Below are 21,119 nucleotides of genomic sequence, written 5' to 3' on the forward strand. Positions count from 1 at the left end.
AAAAAAAAGACCAAAATGAAAAAGACAAATCTTTTAAAATGCTGATTGAAAGAATATATCTCATACAAAAAAAAAAAAAAAAAGGCTATAGGCTTTCAAATTAAGTGCAGTTTTTCCTTGTCAGAGAGCATGGGAGATTAGGGGCTTGTGAAACTGGTGCAGATTGTGTATAAAAAAAAAAAAAAAAGAAAAATCCCAGCGTGTGATCAAAGACTGACAGCTCTCAGAGAAAAAGCGCCGAAACTTCCAAAGAAACACAACACCCTCCCTCTCTCCTTCCATCTCTCCTTCACACACCTACGCACACCGTCTTCGCCGGCTCGGGTGACAATAATGGATCCTGGCGGAGTCGCGACAGGAGGCTCCAAACGTTAACAGCTTTGTGTTATGTCATGAATGTCTGATTACCCCGCCGCCGCCTCCCAACATTACACCAATATGGTGCTACTTGACTTTGGGTAAGACATCCCATGTGCTCTGTATGAACGGAGCAGCGTTTACGGCGAGGATGAGGGGAACCGACCGTAAGGCGGAGGGTTGTGTGCACGAGTACAAGAAGGTCGTGTGTTTTATTTATGCGCGGCTCGCTACATGAGAAACGTTTTACATTTAAAGGGTGTGCTGAATAATCGCTCTAAGTGAAGCCTGTCAAGTTTCTGTCACATTCAAGAGGAGCAGCTTCGAACAACGGATTTCCAGTCCGACAAAAAAACAAAAAAAATCATATGTAAAGGCATGATTCTGCTCAGTTTACAGCATGTTGAAAATTAAATAACTTCGAACGGCGTTGCGGAGATGCGGGATGGCTGGTTTGCGAAGTGAAGAAACAGCAATATTATTTATTTCTATGAATCTCTATGTGTGTTTTAAATGTTTCTAGTATCGTCTCTAAGATTCACATTGCACAGGAAGCTATGGAGATGTTCAGTGGATCCACATTTGTAAAGGTGCAGGAACCCTTTGCAAATAACCCGATGGCCCTGCTGCTTTTGTGTGTTTATATAGAATAACATGAACCGATATGGAAAGCCTTGAGCTCAGTACAGAGTCGTTTCATAGTTGTCTCGCCGAGATTTTAGATGCTAACTGCGGGAATGTCCAGACGTTGCAATCCTGCTGCCTTTAAGAGGTGCGATCGAAAGGTTCTGTTGGTGGGTGTGTATGAAGGGGCTCATGAGCAGAGGCGGCGTGACATCATGTTGTCAACACCAATGGGTGCGTCTGCAGCTACCACTCAGAGAAGAAACAGCAGAAGAGCTACATTTTGTACCAGACGTGGTTTTTTCATTCCTTCAGCGTTCACGTGGCTGTGCGCCGGAAATGAAGCAACCTTGAGGGTGAACATTTGGTACAAACAGCCTCAACTGTTGCACTAATGCGAGGCCAGGTGGATTCCACTTCGGTCTTCTGGCCACGACAACACGACTCCTCGACTCCCCCACTCGCTAGATTTGGCTCTGTCCGACTTCTTCCTCTTCCCAAAAATAAAATCAAGTTGAAGGGTCGTCGTGTCATTTTGACGCCGTTCAGGAGATTCAGTGCCAATCGCAGATGGCTCTTCCCATAATGGGGACCTCAAGGGAGCGTTACAAGCAGGAAGCGCTGTACGGCTGCACAACGTCTTTGACTGGGATGTTAAAGTTAAACCTGGTGAAGTGTTTGTAAAGATAAAACTTTTCGATGGCACCTCGTGTTCTCCAGCAGGAAGCAAAAACACCAGCATGAAATCCCACTGCAAGTTTCCATGTGACATCTTTCTGTACTTCTGAAAGCAGGAGAGGAAATGAGTGGAGACAACAAAAACAAACTAGTCTGTACCTTAACTAATTAAGGCACATTTGAAAATGTGGATGTGGAAAGCTCAAACTCAACCCTGTGAAGCATCGTTTCTATTTCATAAATTTGGCTTCAGTCGACGATTTCTGATTTGGACTGCAACTGTTTGTTGTATTCTCTCTGTATGTGTTACTGATGTGTGTGCGCAGTGGATCTCCGTGTGTTAATGCGTGTTCTGAGGTAGTCCTACGTTCTGATAGGTGGCGTAGTTAATAGATAAGACACGGCAATTCATACACAGACAGCTCCGAGGGGAAAAAAAAACCTAACAAGCGGGAACAAGTAGCTTTCTCAGTCCTGATGGCTTCCTTTGATGTTGATCTGCGTATGTGAGTCTCCTGACCTGCAGCCTTTCTACCACTGTTTGCCTTACGCTCACTCAAACGATTCTGCAGCGTGGGCGGGAGGACGGGATAACGGGGGGGACCGAGTCGGTGTGTGGTTTGTGGAAGTAGTCGGAGACATGCTTCCCCTCACACACTTGACAATCTCTCTCGCTGTAAAGTCCGAGTGTGTCATGAAGGGAAAAACAGTCCCTCCTGGCATGAAGCAGAAAAAAACCCCCCAAAAAACAGGAGAGGTCATGTTCCTTCAGGTTGGGCTGCAACTGGGAGAAAGGGTTCAGATATGTAAACCATCTAGTGCAATGCCCTTTTGCCGTCTTTCTTTTTCTTTGCAAACTGGAGGGGGAGGAAAAAAAAGGTCACATTTTTGCCTCGGGGAACGAAAAGCAATGTATTGCCATGGTGCTGGTCATAACTATAAGCAGAAGGGAACATTTTTCTGAGCCAGACCTGACCCCAGGCGCTGCTGAGCAACAGCTCGTGGTCCTGCATCGGGCCCGAGGTCGGTTCTCTGAGGCGACAGCTTGAGCGATCCAAAAAAACAAAAAAAGTTTTCAAGGATAAAGAACAGGGATTCTGCACTGGAGTGCACGTTTCAGAGCTGATCAGAGAAAAAAATAATTAAAAAAAAAAAAGGCTCCACATCAACATGTTAGAATGCTACACCGCACGTCCTCTCAGTCATTGGTTGATTCGAATCTCTTAGTAGCTGAAAGGCCCACTGGGCAATATGAGAAAGGGAGGTTAAGAAAAGGAAATGTCACTTCCATTGGAGGACGAGAGGCCTCCGAGTTCAGCAGACGACTGTGGGGAGGAAAGAAGGAACAGAGGGAGGAGGAAGGAGAGCAGGGAGAGCTGCAGAGAGCCACGCTTATCATCTCTTGTAGTGGTTGGGCGCGTCGGCAAAGGCGAACTTCAACCTGTAGGCTTCGGCCAGTAGCACGCTCACTTCCTCGTTGCCCCAGTGCATTGTGGGAAGGTTCTGCAACAGGATCATCAAGCCCTGGAGGAAGAAAGAAAAAAACGTTTAGAGGAAAGACAAAGAAATGAAAACAGAAGGAGAAATTTTAAATCAGGGATTTTAAAAAAAAAAGGACAGAAAATACTGAGCAGAACGTTTGGGAGGAAAGAAAAATATTGATGCAAGAAGACAAAGATAAATCTGCAGATGATCGATATCAAAGAAGGGAGGAGAAGGACATCAGGGAAGAAAATGGGAAACCACACTCTGTAGGCAGCGGGTGATGAATTTTTATACTGTTGAGTATTACGTCTAGACAAAAGTAGACAATTTTCAAAGCGAGCAGCGTGGTTTTGGTTCAGGATCAGGCTCTTACATTGATTCATCTGTATCTGACAAAGAACCAATTTAGCTGTGAGGCGTTGTACTTTCCTCAAAGTAATAAAGTATAACAAACGGGAGTGGAAGCACTACTTCAGTCGAACACAAAGACGGCGCACAGGTAGCAAACCGAGGACCGCGAGAGAGGAAAGAGTCCCTGAAAAAAAAAGTGCAGAACTTTGAAATCCATTATGATTTAATTATACTCAGCAAAAGGAAACTTTCTGGATCTCACACTGGATTTATGCCTGATGCAAAGGGTAGACAGGAAACCCTGTGATTTATAGTCCAGCATCATTTTTCTCTCCTGCTGATAGCGCAGCAGCACCAGACAGATGAATCACCGGAATAAGTTTGTTTACGTTCTTCCAGTCAGTTTGTAATACAAAGTGTCAGCAGGCAACACATGTACTTATCGAGATCTCACGTATTGACACTCGGCGTGGAACTGGAGGGTTATATGAATAAGCAAAACGGCACTCATCAGGCCACATTAGCCATGCTGTGCTAACTAGCTATTACAGAAGGGCACATTAGGGTGACAGGTAAAAATACTGCTACTTATGTGCAGAGCTTTTGGCAATAATTTAAAATAATCCCTCACTGCCCATTTCCTCTGAGGAGATCCGTTCAGAATAAACAGGTACCTCACAGTCCATCAGGTTTGTTTACTTTGTGTCCCTGCAAACTCTAAAATGTCTCAGCCACGAGCAGCTTCTTTGCTAGCTGCAAGAGTGAACACAAGAACCTTCACGTACTCTCAGCATTCGAAGAACTAAAGATCCAGAGGATTATTTGGCCTTTTTTGGCTTTTCTGGATAGGACAGAGAGAGGGAGAAGAATGGGGGGAAAGACCTGCAGCAAAGGGTCATGAGCGGGATTCGAACTCACGACTGTAAGCCCCTCTACGCCAGCTCAACTAGGTGAGCTGTAGCGGCGCCCAGATTATTTTCATTTTTGATGGCGTTGACGTTATACAGCAATAGGAGCATTCTTAGTGTTAGCATGCCATGTGGCTAAAGAGGCTAAAATTACAATTAGCATTTATCGTACTCCCACAGTTTAGAGTTCTGTGGAAACAATGAGAAACATCCAGAGATGGTGGAAGCTTTAAGAGCGATTTGAAGCCAATAAACAAGGATAGCCGAGAATCGCTGGAAAGTACCAGAATTTTTTTGACTTGACTGTTGGTGGCAGCCGAGTTACTCCTGGTTTCATAGTTGTGTGAAGGACTGCAGGATTTTTTTGTTTTTCACAGAATCTGATGATTGCAACTGGTTGATTCTTGGCATTTAAAAAAAAATACTTAAACATGTGCAGTGCAGTGATTCTGATAACCTGCTTTAAAGCTTAGATTTACCCAATAAATCAAAAGTAGTGCGTGATAAGTTCAAGGACTGCTGGAAAATCTTAGGATTCTTTTCAGTTCCAGGCTCTGATAAATGATACGATACGGGGGTTTGTTTATTTATTTATTTATTTATTTTGAAGATAACATACCGCTCAAAGCCACCAGCAGATTTCTGGGTTCGGAAAGCTCAGATCAAGTATAAGCGGAACCCAGAAGCAATTTTTAACTTGGAAAAATACAAAAAAAACCCCCCAAACCATGTGAAACTATCTAAACGCATCTACAGCACAAAACATCATTACAGGCTCCACTTGATGGAGGGCTTTGGTGTCTATAACGCACGAGTGTAACGGCAGCGTAGCAGACGGGCACAGCGACGCTCGACTTCTGCCTCTGCTTGTGTGTTTGAGCGCGACACAGATGTTGTTAACTCAGTCAAAGTGGTTTAGCAACAGCTGCGAGAAAAAAAAAAAAAAGACAAAGAGGGTAAAAAAAAAAATAAAGTGTCAAGTAGAATCTCAGCAGGGCTTGAGCCTTTCCCCCCAGATTCCTGTTCTGTACATTATTTGGCGAGTAAGAAGACCGACGACAGCGACACACACACACACACCCCATCCACACACACACACACACACCGACACACACACACACACCCCATCCACACACACACACACACACGAGTTCAATCTCGCCAACTAATGCCTCTCTCTCGAAGGGGAATGAGGCTGGTTAGCGGTGAGACAGACTGATTGTGTGTGTTTGGACGTGCATGCTACGGATCAGCGTCCCAGGAGCTTTCATCATCAAGGCTGAAATCATTGCCGTGACAACAGGGTTTACAACCAATCACGGTGTTGATAATCACATCGAAGGACAAATCACGTCGGGGGCTGCGGTGTCGACACTCATCTGACTCCCGAGCAGTTCGCTGCTGTCTGAGAGGATGTGACCCTGTTACACAAACTGGAGCACTTGAACCTGATTACGACGCGGCTTAAACCGTTGGATCAGAAGAAGTTTTTACGCTGCCGTCTTTCAACAAAAGTCAAAGCACACAAAACTTTAATTGAATATATATGTATGTATATTAGAGCGAGGCAGTCTGTATTAGTTTACCCTCCTACGTAATAAATTGAAGGTGTTTGGCTCCATTAATTTTTTCCTTCCTTGCTTGTTTTTAATGAGCCAGTGAGATGACCCCGGTGACTTTTCAACAAAAAAAGCATTTGTATTCCAAGTGAGGGTGGAAAAGTACACATTTTCTTCAACTAATTAAGCTCAAAGCTGCCATCCTGGCCAGATTTTTTTACAGATCGGGCTGCAGCTTTTTCGCTTTCACTCCACTCCTCTGAATAACTGAATATCAGCTGAATATCAGTTTTGACACGAAACCGAATTTGAAATGTGCTGCTTTTTTTTCTCTCTCTCCGCTAAAGTAAGAGGGTAGCTGGTAATTACTTTATTGATCAAGTCTTATGAGCCTTAGGCCCTTAAAATGTGCTAAAAATGCTGTTGGAGTGCTTTGAAAAAACAAAAAACAAAGAAAAATAAATTACAGGTTGTGAGAGAGCGTTGATCAAAATGCTAACGAACTCCAGTGCTGTCAAACATAAAACAGGATTTTCAGTTCGCGACGAGATTACTGCTCCGCACCATCAAAATTCGGCCCCTTGCTAATTTTACATCTAAAAAATATATATATATATTACAGTAGATGCTCATTTGAGAAGAAGGCCCGGGTGTTGACTTTGAAAGGTTGACCTAGTGACTTCACCCTCGCTTCAGAAAGATGAATCCCTCTGAAGTATTTTCACTCAGAGGGAGGGAGGGAGCGCGAGAGAGGAAGGAAGGAAGGTTGATCAGAATTCTGCTTGCCTTTTCTCTCATCTGTATTCAATAGAGCATCGCCATCAGCTCTCTCCCCTTTCATCACTCAACCCTCTCTCCTGCATTCACACGTTGAAAAATCCACCAAATTTGCTCACAGCTAACGGACCGCGCGGGCTTCATGTTATGCCGGCTCACGTAAGAGCGGCGCTCAAAATAAATAAATAAAATTAAAATGTTTGAACTGCGGACGCCCCGCCGGATGGGGAATCGGGGCTGTTTAAAGCCGAGCGTAAACCATCAATAACTGGTAGCGATTTTTAAACGGAACAAAGACGGAGGAGAGGGAATTCATTATTTAATAAACAAAGGGGTGGAGGGAAGAAGAAAAAAAAGAGGAGGCGACTTGACAATTAATACTGCAGCTAAGTCGATGTATCTGCAGTGTGAACATGTGTATCGTAAGTATTCTGTGCATCAGCCCCAGTGGTCTTTGGATGCCTGGGGCTAGACACCATGTACCTCCCCTACTGTACTTCACTGCCCCGGGCTCTTCAAGAAAAAGCAGCGCTCCCTGCGGAATAACAACACAGTATCCTGGGTACATTATGTTCAGTGAACCAGAACCGGATAATTGAGATGCTGCTGATGTTGTCGGGTTAAACCAAAAACCTTTCATCCTCGCCGAAGAGGCCACGAGATGCAAAACCGGCTCAAATGTAAGACAAATATTTAAGCTTGGAAATGAATCGTGTTAGTCAATCTGCTGCAGAGAGCGGCTGGTTGATTGTAGCATTAATGTTAGCTCGTGTGTTTTTTTTAGCTTAGCATGCAGAGGATCTGTTTCACCGCCACAGAGGGAAAATAAATTCATGAATAAGTTTCGCAGTGTGTCCCCAACATCTATACAGCAGAAATGAACCGGGGGAGAAAATCTGTTAAATAGCCAAGAATTACGGCTGTCACGGATGATGGGCTCAAAAAAAAAAAAAAAAAAAAGTCTGAGAAATGCTGTCGGAAGGGAAATAAATAAATAAACGAATCAAAAAATATTAACCACTTCCAAGAGCCTGACAGGAGAGTATGTGAGTGACAGACAAGCCGCACGAAATGTGTTTTTTTTAACGTATTATCGTATTTCATGCTTCGCTTATGAGTGAAAAAAAAATTCTTCCGCGATGAGCACGAGCTGTTCTATATCTGGGCCAATGTGGTATTACTGACAATGACAGGTATGTAAATGAAAAAAATAAAAATCATCTGAAGTCACCCTTCACTCAAAAAAATGGTTGTTTTTTTTACTTCACATGGATGTTTGACCATCAGTGTGTAGGATGAGCACACATACAGGACAGCTGCTGGCACATGGATCTGCATTTAAAACGAGTTGGTGAAGAATCATCATAACTTGAAACAAAGGATGGTGTGTAAGAAGAGAGACAAGTTAATATATGGATATATTTGCATATTCCCTGGTAGTCTTTTTTTTCATTTCTTTCATTCTCACCTGTCAGTGGGTGGATATAAAAGGCAGCAGGTGAACAGTCGGTTCTCTCAGCTGATGGTCGGAGGCAGAAAAACTTGGCAACCGTGAGTGACTTTGATAAAGGTCAAACTGTGACAACTACACCGGGTCGCAGCGTGCACGGCGTGATGGTTAGTAGCTACCAAAAGTGGTCCACGGGGAGTGAAAGCTGGCCCTCGCTGAAAACCTTAATGCTGGCTTTAACGGGACGGTGTCGGAGCTCACAGTGAATCACAGCTTGGTGCACATGAGGCTGTGTAGCTGCAGACCAGCCGGACGCCTGTTGATCACTGAAAGCCCTGATGATGGGCACGTGAGCGCCTGAATAGAGCGGAATCATGTGGACGACGGGGTATTTATCTCGGGAAGAGATGGCAGCAGGATGCACCATGGGAAGAAGGTGAGCCGGTACAGGCAATGTGATGCTCTGGGAAACGTTGGATCCTGGGATTCCTCTGGATTTTACTCCTTAGCCGTACTACCAGGACATCATGCAAAGCTGAGAAAACTCCTCAGGAATGGATCGAGGAACACGACAAAGAGCTCAATGTATTAAACTGACCTTTAAACTTCGACAATCTCAATCAGGTTGAGCATCTACGGGATTCATAGGAATGAGTTTAATCCATAGAGGCAACACTCTGCAACCCACAGAACCCACTGTGGCCTGACAGGTCGGAGCTGTTTCGGGGGCGTCTACACAACATCAGATGTTTTATTGCTGTGGCTGATCGACGTCTATATATGTGTGATGTATAGTCTGACACTGACGCTATATGTGACATTACTGCACAGCTTTTACGTAGGATTATTATCACCCTCTTGAACATTTCACACGATGTAACCTCGCACAATCTCAGGTGATTAATTTGCACATTCCTCTAATGCTTTTAGTGATTGCTAAACTCTCGGTTACACTAATTCTTCTTTTTTTGTCTTGTAACACTTATCACCTACGACCAAGTCAAATTCCTTGTCTGTGAAAATCTACTTTGCAATAAAACCTTTCTGAATCCGATTGTAAACAACCTAAAGCTGTGCTATAACTGAAATAACACTGATGAACAGAAAGTGTCAGTGCTAACGTTAACAGGCTAAGCTACCTAGCTTGTGTAGTTGATGTTATTTTTCTCTGTAAAGATGTTTCCAACCTTATCAAGACTGTTGTAAAGCAAAAGGAGTATTTTAAATCAGGGTTTAATATGTTATACAAGACTTTAAGTTACTCCAGGCAGCAGCAGCAGCACAGCACAGACGTTAACAGTATGTCTCCTAGCAACGGCAGGCTTTAGAGGAGGGAAAAGGTACACATTAGCTGTGCAATATATACATATAATAATAGTTCCTGCCAGGAAAAAAAAGAAAAAAAAAGAGCAGAATTCTCATTTCAGTTTGACTTTATGTGATATAGCTTTTAGTAATGATGAGCTTCTGGTGCGGCACAAAGGTTAGCTGCTGATTTTAATAATAATAATAGAAAAAAAAATCTTCATAAAGTGACCTCAGATCCATATAAAATGTCGTCCTGGTCACCTATTTTTCCCCTCCACAGAGACAGGCGAGCAGCGGTGATGAAATTCAGCATCTTTATAAATCAACTGTGGGCACTAATTGCTCCGCTTCGGGAGGACCAACTGCCGTCTAATCAAGTGGCGCTTTGAGCGCCGCCGCCAAAATAACATACACACGGCGTGCACACGAGCTCACTCGTGCATGCTTCGCCACGCGAGCACGCACGCACCCGCGGTGACTGAGGAGCTTCATTAAGAGCATATTTCTGCACGGTAACCATCTGCTGGCGATCGCTTCTGTCGGGCTAATGACTTTAATACGGTTTAATTGCATACATCTCGCTGTCAGGGGGGAAAACGCGGCGCTCACCTCACTCCACACAGGTGGCAACACTCCACGCTGAGAGGCCTCGAATGTGTGTTTGCATGAGAAGGGGGAGAAAAAAAACAAAAAAACAAGTGCAATCCATAAAATGCAATGTATGTGCGCTAGTGAGTGCGTGGAGATATGTGTTAGTGTTGGAGGAGTGGATCAGTGAAGGAGATGATTTGGCAAATGGGAGGTAGAGGCAAGACAGAAAAATGAGAGATGTGTGTGTCTGTATGTTTGGTGTGTATGAAGCCGGCCTCGTGTGTGGGTGCTTGTGGTTATTCAGGCATGAAGATCCATTTATCCCACAATACTAACAAAGACATTGATTCACCATTACTGTATACAGTACTCTACAAAAAAGGCAATTAGCTCTCCATCTCCTACACTTGGCAAGGCTTAAAGTGGTTAATGGCTATTGATACTGAGGGGAAAGCAGATTGTCAATAGAGTCGGTGCTAAGACTCTTTAAAAAGAGAATGGGATAACATAATGGTTGCACAGACAGCCAAGGCCACTGTCAAGTGAAATTTACTCGCTGTGTGTATAGTTATTGTTCTAACCTGCATCTGACCGGGTGAGCTGATTTAATACAGTCTCTTCTCATCTCCACCTTCACGTTTACAGACTCGCACATGCTCGGCTGTGGAATCTTCCACCTTGGTGGGTGGCGGAGCCGCAATAACCCAGAGACGAAGCCGGGCTCGACACCGCATTGGAGGGATTGGAATCACATTTCTGAGCACTAAGTTGGATGAAACAACATTATGTGCGCATGCGAGTCACAGATGAATATTAGTTATAAGAGCTGAGGCCTAAACTGGAGTCAGAGAGATATATTGCTTCTGATCGTATTACTGCAGCGACTGAATCCACTGGCAGTAATGGCTTCAAACACACACACACACTCACACACACGGGCATGGGTAAAACACACAATTAAAGCCCACTCTCCCCGTGAACCAAATAGTCTATTTGCCGGCAGAACGAGAAGTGAAGTGCGTGCAGAAGTCGCGCGAGGTGCCTTGCTTTCTTTTCTGCCGAGTCAACGACAATTCTCAGCAGCTAAAACTCCGAAATTAACGGTGTCGAGACGACGCACACACACACACACAACAACAGATGTTTTTGCCTAAACATGGCAATTGTCTGTAGTAACTGTTGTGTTTCCGTGACATGTATCAATCAACCTCCAACCTCCCTTCGACCACCGCATCTCGGCGTACGCACACAAAGATGTGGAGTCGCACGCGTAAATTGTCACCTGCGTGCACAAACACTCCAGGTTGCTGCTGGTGGTAATGGTGTTTTGCAGCACCCCGAGGTGTAATGGGCCCAGGCACTGCTCAGTTGGGGCCATTAGCTAGCTGTAGTTCATATAATTACACAAAATGGGCACTCTGGCAAACAGTGGGTGCTAATGCAGGAGTGGGGCACTGTAGCATGTGGAGGTGAGAGCTGACATAGGATGGCACAGCCAAATTGCCTCGTAGAAAGGTTGGCTGGTATGAAAAGAAGAAAAAATAAAAAGAGAGAGAGAGAGAGAGAGAGCGCTTGGTGAATTAATATGTACCCGGGCTGGTTGTTATGATGTCTCTGCGGGTAATTTGGTTGTTTGGTTGCCAGATAAATGAAATGGAATAATTGTTGAATTTTTACTGATAAAACAGACTAACTGGTAAAAACCAAGTTTCTCATCGTGTTAACATGTCCGTATGATGTCTGTTTACATGCTAGACGACACATCGGGAGCAAAATAGGCAGTCAGCACCACTGTTAAACAGTTACACCTTGAAACTGCAGTGAACCAATGACCGTCTCAAAAACACTGATTCAGACTTCCAGGGTTTCATACGTCACAAACTCAAGCAATGAATCCAGTCAACTTGCAGACTGAAGCTCTCTGTTTCTTAAAAAGCATTTACCGATTTGAACGTGAATTTAGAACTTCCTATTGTGTTGCATTGACTAGTTTGACAGTGTTTGAGCAGAGTTGCTGATGAGCTGGTGTGCTCCAGCTGCAGAGAATGGGAAGGTGTACACCGCAAAAACGGGTAGCCCACATATAAGACATCAACACGAAATTTGAGAAGAAAATGACCTAAAACTAGTGAAATTATCTGTCCATGCAGCAAGTACATTTTACTTGATAAGAAATCTTGAAATAAGAGTTTTAATGCTCAATTTAAGATTGTACTGTAAAATCAAGGACTAAAAATGAGTAAATAAATTTAAAAACAAGCCAAATTATCTATCGTATCTTGGCAAGTCCCAGATTATTTGCAGTGTAGGTGTAGTGAGGGACTAAACAGACCTGCAAACTCTAGAGGAAGCAACAGTATAGAGTTAAATCTCAGCTATTTTAACTGTCTGATCACCAAAACCCACTGGTCTCATCTTAGATGTGCCGTTTTGTCGGAAAACTTCCCCAAATCTAAGCTTAAAATCATGATATTAATAAATTAATTAAGCGTTTGCACCTGATTCCATCCAAAAAGCTAAATTCTGAGCTCCTCTGTGCAACCATCAAACCATTGGTGGCTCAGTTGCGACCAACATGGCAAAAAATTCAGATACATTTCGGCTGAACTGCAGGCTGTGTTTATGCAGAGCAGATATGAAACGAGCATGGGAACAACTTAAAATGTAAGTAGTACAACATCGATAGCAAGAACAGCTATTTTTTCAAGTATTGGTAACACCTATACATGTTGATCCAAGTTTATTTCAATTGTCAAATATAAGAATTCATATCACTTTTAATTTTTTCTTTTTTAGACGGCACAAAAGGCATCTTTGAGTTCTCTCTACTTCTAGTCATGGTTGTGCTGTTTCCATAGAGGTGCAGGACTTTATATATCAGTGGAAAATGAGCCCACACTGAGAGAAAATGGATCAAAAGACGCCCAGAGACGGCTTGTGGTTTGGCAGGTTCAGGCAGGAAGTGATTATTTTAATGGAAAAGGAAATGTACAAGCGTGTAACTTTGATACACAAAGAAGCCTTTTTAGGGGTTAAACCAATGACCAAAGAGGGACTTCAAAGTCATGTATCTGCTATTAACAGACCACTGATATGCATATTTCCCCAGAATGTGAAACCTTTAAATGACCACATCTGTTTTAATCTTGGGATCAAACAAAACCAAGACATTAGTTTTGCCCAATTACTTCCTGGAAATTTGATGCAGCGCTGAAAAGCACTGGAGAAAAAAAAAAAAAGATTAATATGTAAATACAAGTTTCACATTTGACATTCATGCTTAACGAACCGTAGGTCAATATCTGTCCAAGACGGCGGAAAGCAAACTAATTCATATTGCTGTATCTTTTTTTAAAAAGGGAATAAGATAAGGAAACACGTGGGATGTGGGTAGAACCTTTGGTAATTTAAATACTGTGGGAGTGTGAATAAGATTAAAGCAGGAGAGAATGGTTGACAGACTGGTTGAAAGCTTTCAGAACACATGAAACCACAAGCGTGGGTTTAAGTGTTGAGGTTATCATTTTGAGACTCCAACCTCATGGAAGGATTAGTTTGAATGTTTTAATAAACTAAACTGAAAAATAAAAGATGAAGTGGATATTGCTGCTTTGACAAAAAAAAAAAAAAAATAACTTGCCGGCTCTCTGCAGTTCGGCTGCTTTAAGCTTTGCACCCTTTTCATACCAGTCAACGCCAGCCCAATGACAAGTTCACAACCTTTGGAAAAATGCAGCCAGAAGCAATCTAAGTACTAAAATAGTTGTCTGTGCTTCCTCTGTGTACTGGAGCATTTACAGTGATATTTCACTCTGCTTGACTAGCTTCACTTTTCGGCGCGTGCAACTTCAAAGTTCACAAGCAGTCAATATTTAACCATTTGGCCCCTTCTGCATCAGCCATTACCTCCAAAAGATCTTTTGTTTTCACGCCGTTTCAAACGCGCAGAAATGCCCGAACCCGCATCTGCGCCCGTCGAGCACCGATTTGACTGCTTCTACGCAAAACCGGCGGTTCAGTCGGCCACTTAACGCGCCGAGCCTCTGTGAACTCTACCACAATAAATTGCTACAGAAGAAAAAAAAAATGGAGCCTTAACAGTTTAACTCAAACCATCGGCGGGTTCAGAAAGGCTAATGCCCTCTAATCACGAGTTCAAGATCCCAGAAAAAAACCCAGAAGCAGAAACGCCTCAGTTCTCGCTTTGACTGCATATAAGCGCATTTGAATTTAAAATTCAATATTTATGTCTCAGTTCATGACCCAGCTCGTTCCTCAAAACTCCTTTCTTCTCTTATTCTTAAAAATCTGTTTCCCTCTCTCCTCCTGCTGCTGCTGCTGCTGCTGCTGCTGCAGTCTGTTTATTCCTTACGAGCGGGTCGATATTGCTGTTTATTTGGCATTTTTGTGTCTTAACTGAGTGGAGAAGGGGGCCATGCAGTTGGCTTATGGGCTGACAGAGCAACTCCTGTTATTCTGTTATCTCAGGGCAAAAAAGCCATAAAATTCTGACTCTTCCTATCTCTTATTTTCCTCTCTCTTGAGGATAAACCTCAGCCGACGATAATGTCAGTAATGGCACTCAGACGGCGGGCTAATCGCCTCGTTCGTGATTGTTTCGAGCTGATAAATGCTTTTCCGAGACTCCTGGCGAAGGCAAACTTACGGACCGAGCGGCGGCATGACGGCGCTAACACACAGCCGCGCTCGTGCACGTATTTCAAACACACACTTTCACTTACTTTACGTCTACCCAATGCCATACCATGACGGATCACTACTGACTTTCCAAGCAGCTTTGGTCATCAAAATCGTACGGCGCAATAATTCAGCGTACAAGCCCACACAAGTTAGCCTGAGAGCGAACTTCAGTTGTCAGTGATGGAGAGCGTGTAGGTGGAAGGAGAGCAATGAAAGAAGGATGTCACAGCATAAAGGCAGGATGGGGTGGAGGGTTACATAATTACTTCCACCATATTAACTCCTCTGTTCGCCGCTTCATTTTTTTCCCCCCCTTCTTCGTCTCCTCTTGTTTTGGCACAAATACATTCATATGCCACATCGGGCGCAGCACTCAATCAACAGGGTGATTATTAAAAGTTGTTTACCGGGGGTGGCCTTGTCTCACTTTCAACAGTATTGACTACAGTGCCATCCATCAGAGGGGGGGGAGAGAAAGCTGTAAACCCCTGAGAGCGTCTGCTTGATACAACCCAAGTTCGGAGAAGAAAGTTCTGGGAGAGTAAATGAGGAGGTCTTGTCATGATAAATGGGTGAAAAGTATGGAATTAATCACAGGAGGGACCGGCCTCTTTAAGGGAAATTGCAAGGTGGTGATCCTAATGGGGGAGCTTGCTAAGAAAAAAGAAAAAGAGGCGCACATGTGCTGTGGAGAGTCATCAGCGCCGTGACGTACAGTCGTATAGATGATGGTGGATGGGAAATCTTTAACAAAAACTTAAATTAGAAGGAGTGAACACACTTCCATCCTAACTTTTACTTCCATGGCTTGACCGAGGCACTGGAAGCTCCATAGGTAGATTAATGCCTTTTTCGGCATCGCAAAATAACAGAAATACTAATTTGCACATGGAGCACGCTGCAGTGACTCAGAAAACAGTGCTTTTTTGTTTTTTCCAGTAGCGGGCCCTCCGGACTACATTGTTTACAGTACTCTGCAGCATTTGTGTTGGCAAAGCAACACATCTAGAGTGACCAGATGTCCCGATTAAACCGCGAGAGTTCCAATTTTCCGAGCATTTGTCCTGGCGTCTTGACAGGGACGCACTTTGTTCCGATAATTAGTCTGAATGGATTTTTGAGTTTTGTTCATCCAAAAATAAACTTTTAAAAGGAGGTCTTTGTGAATCGTGTCACTGAGCGGAATAAGGGACAATGGATGAGGCGGGTGAACGTTTTAAATGGAGGGAAAATGTGTGTTTTTCATTCGTATATTAGCAGCTGGCAGGAAAAGCATAAATACTGGGTGATATCAAAGTCAAGAACAAGTTATATCAGTGTTATGGGCTGGGGGGGGGAAATAAACTGTTGAGATGTTAAGATGAACACAATTAATTGGATACTGGGCGCTGATATGCATGCTATTCTTAATGACACCATGCTGGAAATATCATTTGCATGTTTTGCCATATGTTGTCATCGGTGTAGTGCTGCAAGAGCACTCTCAAATGACATTCAACAACTTTTTTTTCTTTCCTCATTATCCAGCTGAAGTTTATGTACATACCTACAAAGCACAGAGGCCTCCCTCTATGTAGCCTAATGGGAGACCAGTTGCATCTCCCTACATCCATGTTGCTAAACACTGCAACAAAGTTAGCATTCTGGAAAGTTCGAATCAGAGCCCAGACCGCAATCAGATTGGAAATTTGTTGCAACCTGGCAGAACTTTTGCAAGGAAGAATTGGTTGAAATCAGTGTCTAGATGTGAAAGGTTGATGGACTTATTCACACAGGTTTAGTGCTAAAACTGCAGCCAAGCATGCATCTACTGAATACTGACTCGAAGGGGGTGAACACTTATGCAATCACGTTTTTGTTTTGTCTTTTAATGCATTGATCACTCTGAGGAAATCTGTTCTCACTTTGACATGAAAGATTATTTATTTTTGTCAGAAAAGCCCAATTAAATGATGCAATGCTGAAAAGCAACAAAAGGGGCAAACTTCGACTGAATGTTTTTTTTTTTTTTTTTTTGCACTGCAGCTGGATGTATGGTTCAGAAGATTCTCAACATGAAGAAATTCTCGTAGTTTAATCGTAGCAACTGGACTTGCTTGAGTTCCTTGAAGACGTTCCACCTCTCATCCAAGAGGCTTCATCAGTTCTGACCATAGACTGTATAAAAGATGGACGTAGCTACTGTGACGTCACCCGTTGGTTTCTGCACTGAGAAAATGAAGCCAGGGTTTTGCTACTTCCTGGTTGACATCTTGGATTTTTGGAGCCAGTGACGCAAAAATTGTCGGGGGGGGCGGAGCCATAGGAGCAGTGATTGGTCAGACGGATTGAGAGGCGGGCCCTTCCAACTCAAGTCAATGGGAGCCAGCAGCTGGCGGACGTAGTGATATTGCAGATTTTTGACACTTCCAGGTTGGCTTCATTTTTCAGGGCCGGTTGCTACGTCCATCTTTTATACAGTCTATGGTTCTGACTGACTAGTTGGGAGTTCCACATACTTATATGTACATTTTTTATTTTTATTTTTTCCTGTCTCGTATATGTGTAAGTCTGTTGAATGCTGCTACCAACGATGTGAATTTCTCCACTGTGAGATAAATAAAGGCATATCTTATCTTATCTTAAATCCTTAAAGAGCCAGGAACACTTGAGTTTCAGTTTCAATTGTGGATTTGTTGCTCCTCCCCCTCGTTATGCAAGTCATTAGTACTCCCCCTGCCACAACGGGGTTCGTTAAGGTCTTTTGTGGCTACGTGTGAATGTGGTTTCATCTTCCTGGGGAGAGTTCTTTGAGGAAGGAGCAACAAAGCCCCAATAGAAACCGGAACTCAAGTGTTACTGGCTTCTTAAGGATATCTGGAACTCCCAACTAGTCAGTCAGACCTGATGAAGCCTCTTGGATGAGAGGTGGAACGTCTTCAAGGAACTCAAGCAAGTAGAGTTGCTAGGATTAAACTACGAGAATGACCATGACCTGGATGACTGAGAATCTTCACAGATTCAAAAAGTCAGTCAAATAATTGATTTTGCATTTAGTTAATGCTGACTGATATAAGGAAACTGTATTAACAAAGAGTACGTTACCTTTAAAATCAGCCACAACTTAACCATGTCATATATACGCTACAATATTTAAGCAAACCCAACTTCACCTCTAGTTGTCATGAACTTTTTATCTTGATATTTAGTCATCCAAGCTGAACACAACAAACGTCCCTATAGCTCTTATTGGAAGATCAGTTTTATTCCTTCGTAGAGCTATCATTTTCTCTACGACATAAAAATTTATCCTACACAAAGTTGAGCTCCGCGTCCGGGTGATTGAAATAGCGCTGACATTTCCAGAACACTCTTGGTTCCTTAGGAGTATCCTTCTTCCCTTTATTGCCAGGGCTGCCTAATCCAAGGCGTCGTCCACACGTAACTGATCTGAGGACAGCCGCTGACATTTACAAAGGTCCACAGTTTTTCACACACCATTAATTAAAGCGAGAACAAATCTTTTTTTTTTTTTTTCCTCCCTCTTTCAGTCTTCCACCTCTCACTTCCTTCCCCCCCACCCCCCGCTACAACTCTCCTCCGTGTCTCGTTGAGAAACTGTGGTCATTTACACAAGACTAATAGCTTTATATTCACAGAAATGCCCGGCCTCCCATTAATGGTGACAAAGACGGCGGAGACTATTCAGCGGCGCTTACTAATGAAATCTCAGGGAAGCAGTATTAGATGGCCGTGATCAGTGGAGTCATATATAATATATGTAAAGGTGTACTAATGCATAATTAATTAAATACACATTAGGAATGCGGACATGCATGTTTCAGCGGCAATGAGATGAGGAGCACTGCAGCATCGCGGTCCTTTATGAGCTGACATTTACACCAAACCCTGGCTGAATTTTCTGGCTGCTAAAATATCACAGGGAAAAAAAAATTCCTGCATCTTGACAAACTTGAGGGGTTGTATTAAATGCAGACCGGGCCCATTGTCAAATTTCCACGAATGCAAGAGGGTTTTTTTTTTCTCCCACCGTCATTTAGTGGGAGTTCTGCAGTGGCCCTGTTAGTGTCTGCAGGTAGTACAGGCTAATGGGAATGGCGCTGACTGTGCTGGCCTTTCCTAAAAACAGCAGTGTAAACACATAGCTGCATAATATGTCCCTGCTCGCCCATTACGCTGCGGACTGTGTGTGTGTGTGTGTGTGTTTGAAGGTGAGTATGTGCGGTAAGAGACCCGTGACGGCGCGAGCGAGGATTGTTTATGTGCATGTTTGTGTTGTCATGTCTACGAGCGTGTGACTTCTTTGAGTGACAGGGAGAACGTGTGGGGGAAAAAAATAAAAAATGTGTGTATGCGCCAACTTATCCGTGCGGTCCAGGCGGGCAGTTAGCGGCGGTGTGCTAGCTGAGGTGGAACGGTGGAAGGCAGATTGCTTGGGGAGTGCCGCACTCCTCCTGCTTTTCATTTCGCAGCTTAACCGGTCCAATCCCACAACCAGGAGAGGAGATTCGCACTTACTCCGCTTACTACGTTTGATAACAATGCATGAATTATCCTTTTTTTTTTTTTTTCAAAATTACTTTCTGCATGCATTTTTTAATTAAAACTATTAAAGTGAATCAATCATTCGTGTTGCCTCTTAGGATCCCAAGAATGTAACTCGCCAGCAGTTTGTCACGCGCCGCTGCTCCTCGCGTTCCACATTTTACATTAAAGTCAATTAGCTCGCACTTTCTTCCACAGTTAGCGACGGCACCGCGGTGCACGTTCGGAGGGCTGCGCATCAAACAAAAATAAGCTCAAAAGAACTTTTAACTTCCACATTTGCATTTTCAACTTTTCCCGTCTGATGCCTATGACAAAGTGTCGCTAACGCAGGAGCACACACGTTTGTAGCTGGGCTTGGACCGATCAAAACGATCATTTAGAGCTATGAAACAAAGCAACAAGCTGTTAATGTTGTACCGCGCTAACTAGCTGCTACGAGTCAAGTTCCCCTCCAGGCCTGGTGAAATTAGAGACGCAATTCAGCGTAATAATGAGTAGATTGATGGAAACGGGTTGGAAACCTTTATTATGTTGCCGGAAGCGGGAGTTGTTTGTGTGCATGCATGTTCCAGAATAAAAAGGGGATGATTTCTGCATGTGATAAAACGGTTCTTGTCGTTGGATGGTTTCCGCTCAAGCAAGACAAGATTTTACTTTCCCCTTACGAATTCTGCTACAATGATGCATGCATTATTAAATCACTGAATTAACTTTCCCTTAAAGTCAGGGCATGGTTTTATTTCTAACTCCCAGTCATCCAGGTCACGGTAATCTAAAACAGCATCAGTAGAAAGACTTTGAGGTGAAACAGCTTTAAGAGCATTGTGTGGGGGTTTAGCTGGCAAAGAAGCTCCATGACAGAAACTTCAATTACAATCGAAGGCAAGCAATAAAACTATTCGGACATCGGTTCCAAAATCGGTTGTCTGGTGTCACCGAGCCATTTGTGACAGAACTGTTATTTAAAATGTGCATCCCTACTCTTTATCGTGGAGATGTTTCAGTCCGGACCAAAGCAGCGGACCGACCGACCGACATGTCAACCAGAGAAGCCCTGTACTCATTATGTAAGTGATGCAGTGCCGTGTGGAGGGGGAGGAAAAGAAAGAGGCTCAGTGGATCAGAGGCAGAAATCTCCTGGAATTAAACCACTAAAGCTGAGAGAGAGAGAGAAAAGAAATCTTTACTTTTCTCTTTGCACACTGACACTAATCTGTGTCAGAAAAGTACTTAGTAAATTGACTTATATTTGGAAGATCAATTTGTGAGAAAATTTGGTCTCGAAGCTACAACTCCCCCGTGCACCAGACAAACGTGCACGATTGTGTCTGTAAATTAAAATTCTAACATTTGTATAAGGCTTCATGTAATGTATAAATATAAATATCAACGCATCCAGTCTGCAATATACACACATTGAACCACACAACACACACACACAGAGGACATCTGTGTTCCATTAAGTACAGACAACAGACTTCCCGCGAAGACATAAACAAATAGCCGATGAGAGCTCATTTGCTGTAAACTGGGCAGGGGGAAATGCCAGGATGACATTTGGCTGTGTCTATTTATGAGTATGTGAGTGCTTTTTGTTTTTTGTGTCTATCGCTATCTGTGAGTGACTGGGTGTTTAGTGGGGGGGCATGGAGGAGGCCAGACCTCTGAGTGAGACAAGAGAAACAACTTGTATGTCATGGCTGCTGGTAGATACACAAATAGAAATAGAGGAAAATCCAGAATATAGTTGCCTGTGTGAAGTAGCTACAGCTGAGGTGTTTC

General features: G+C 43.4%; 1 protein-coding gene across 2 annotated transcripts in view; it reads right to left on the reverse strand.

Moving 5' to 3' along the window:
* Positions 1-14: 14 nt before the first annotated feature.
* Positions 15-21,119, reverse strand: part of tbc1d22a (TBC1 domain family, member 22a) — a 165,964-nt gene continuing 144,859 nt past the window's right edge. For both annotated transcript variants that reach the window (XM_008280627.1, XM_008280628.1), the window contains exon 14: positions 15-3,183. In XM_008280627.1, coding sequence (XP_008278849.1) covers positions 3,055-3,183 — 129 coding nt within the window. In that variant the 3' untranslated portion in view covers positions 15-3,054. The remainder of the gene's footprint in view (positions 3,184-21,119) is intronic.

This window comes from Stegastes partitus, unplaced genomic scaffold (genome assembly GCF_000690725.1).
Source record: "Stegastes partitus isolate 25-593 unplaced genomic scaffold, Stegastes_partitus-1.0.2 Scaffold203, whole genome shotgun sequence".
NCBI lineage: Eukaryota > Metazoa > Chordata > Actinopteri > Pomacentridae > Stegastes > Stegastes partitus.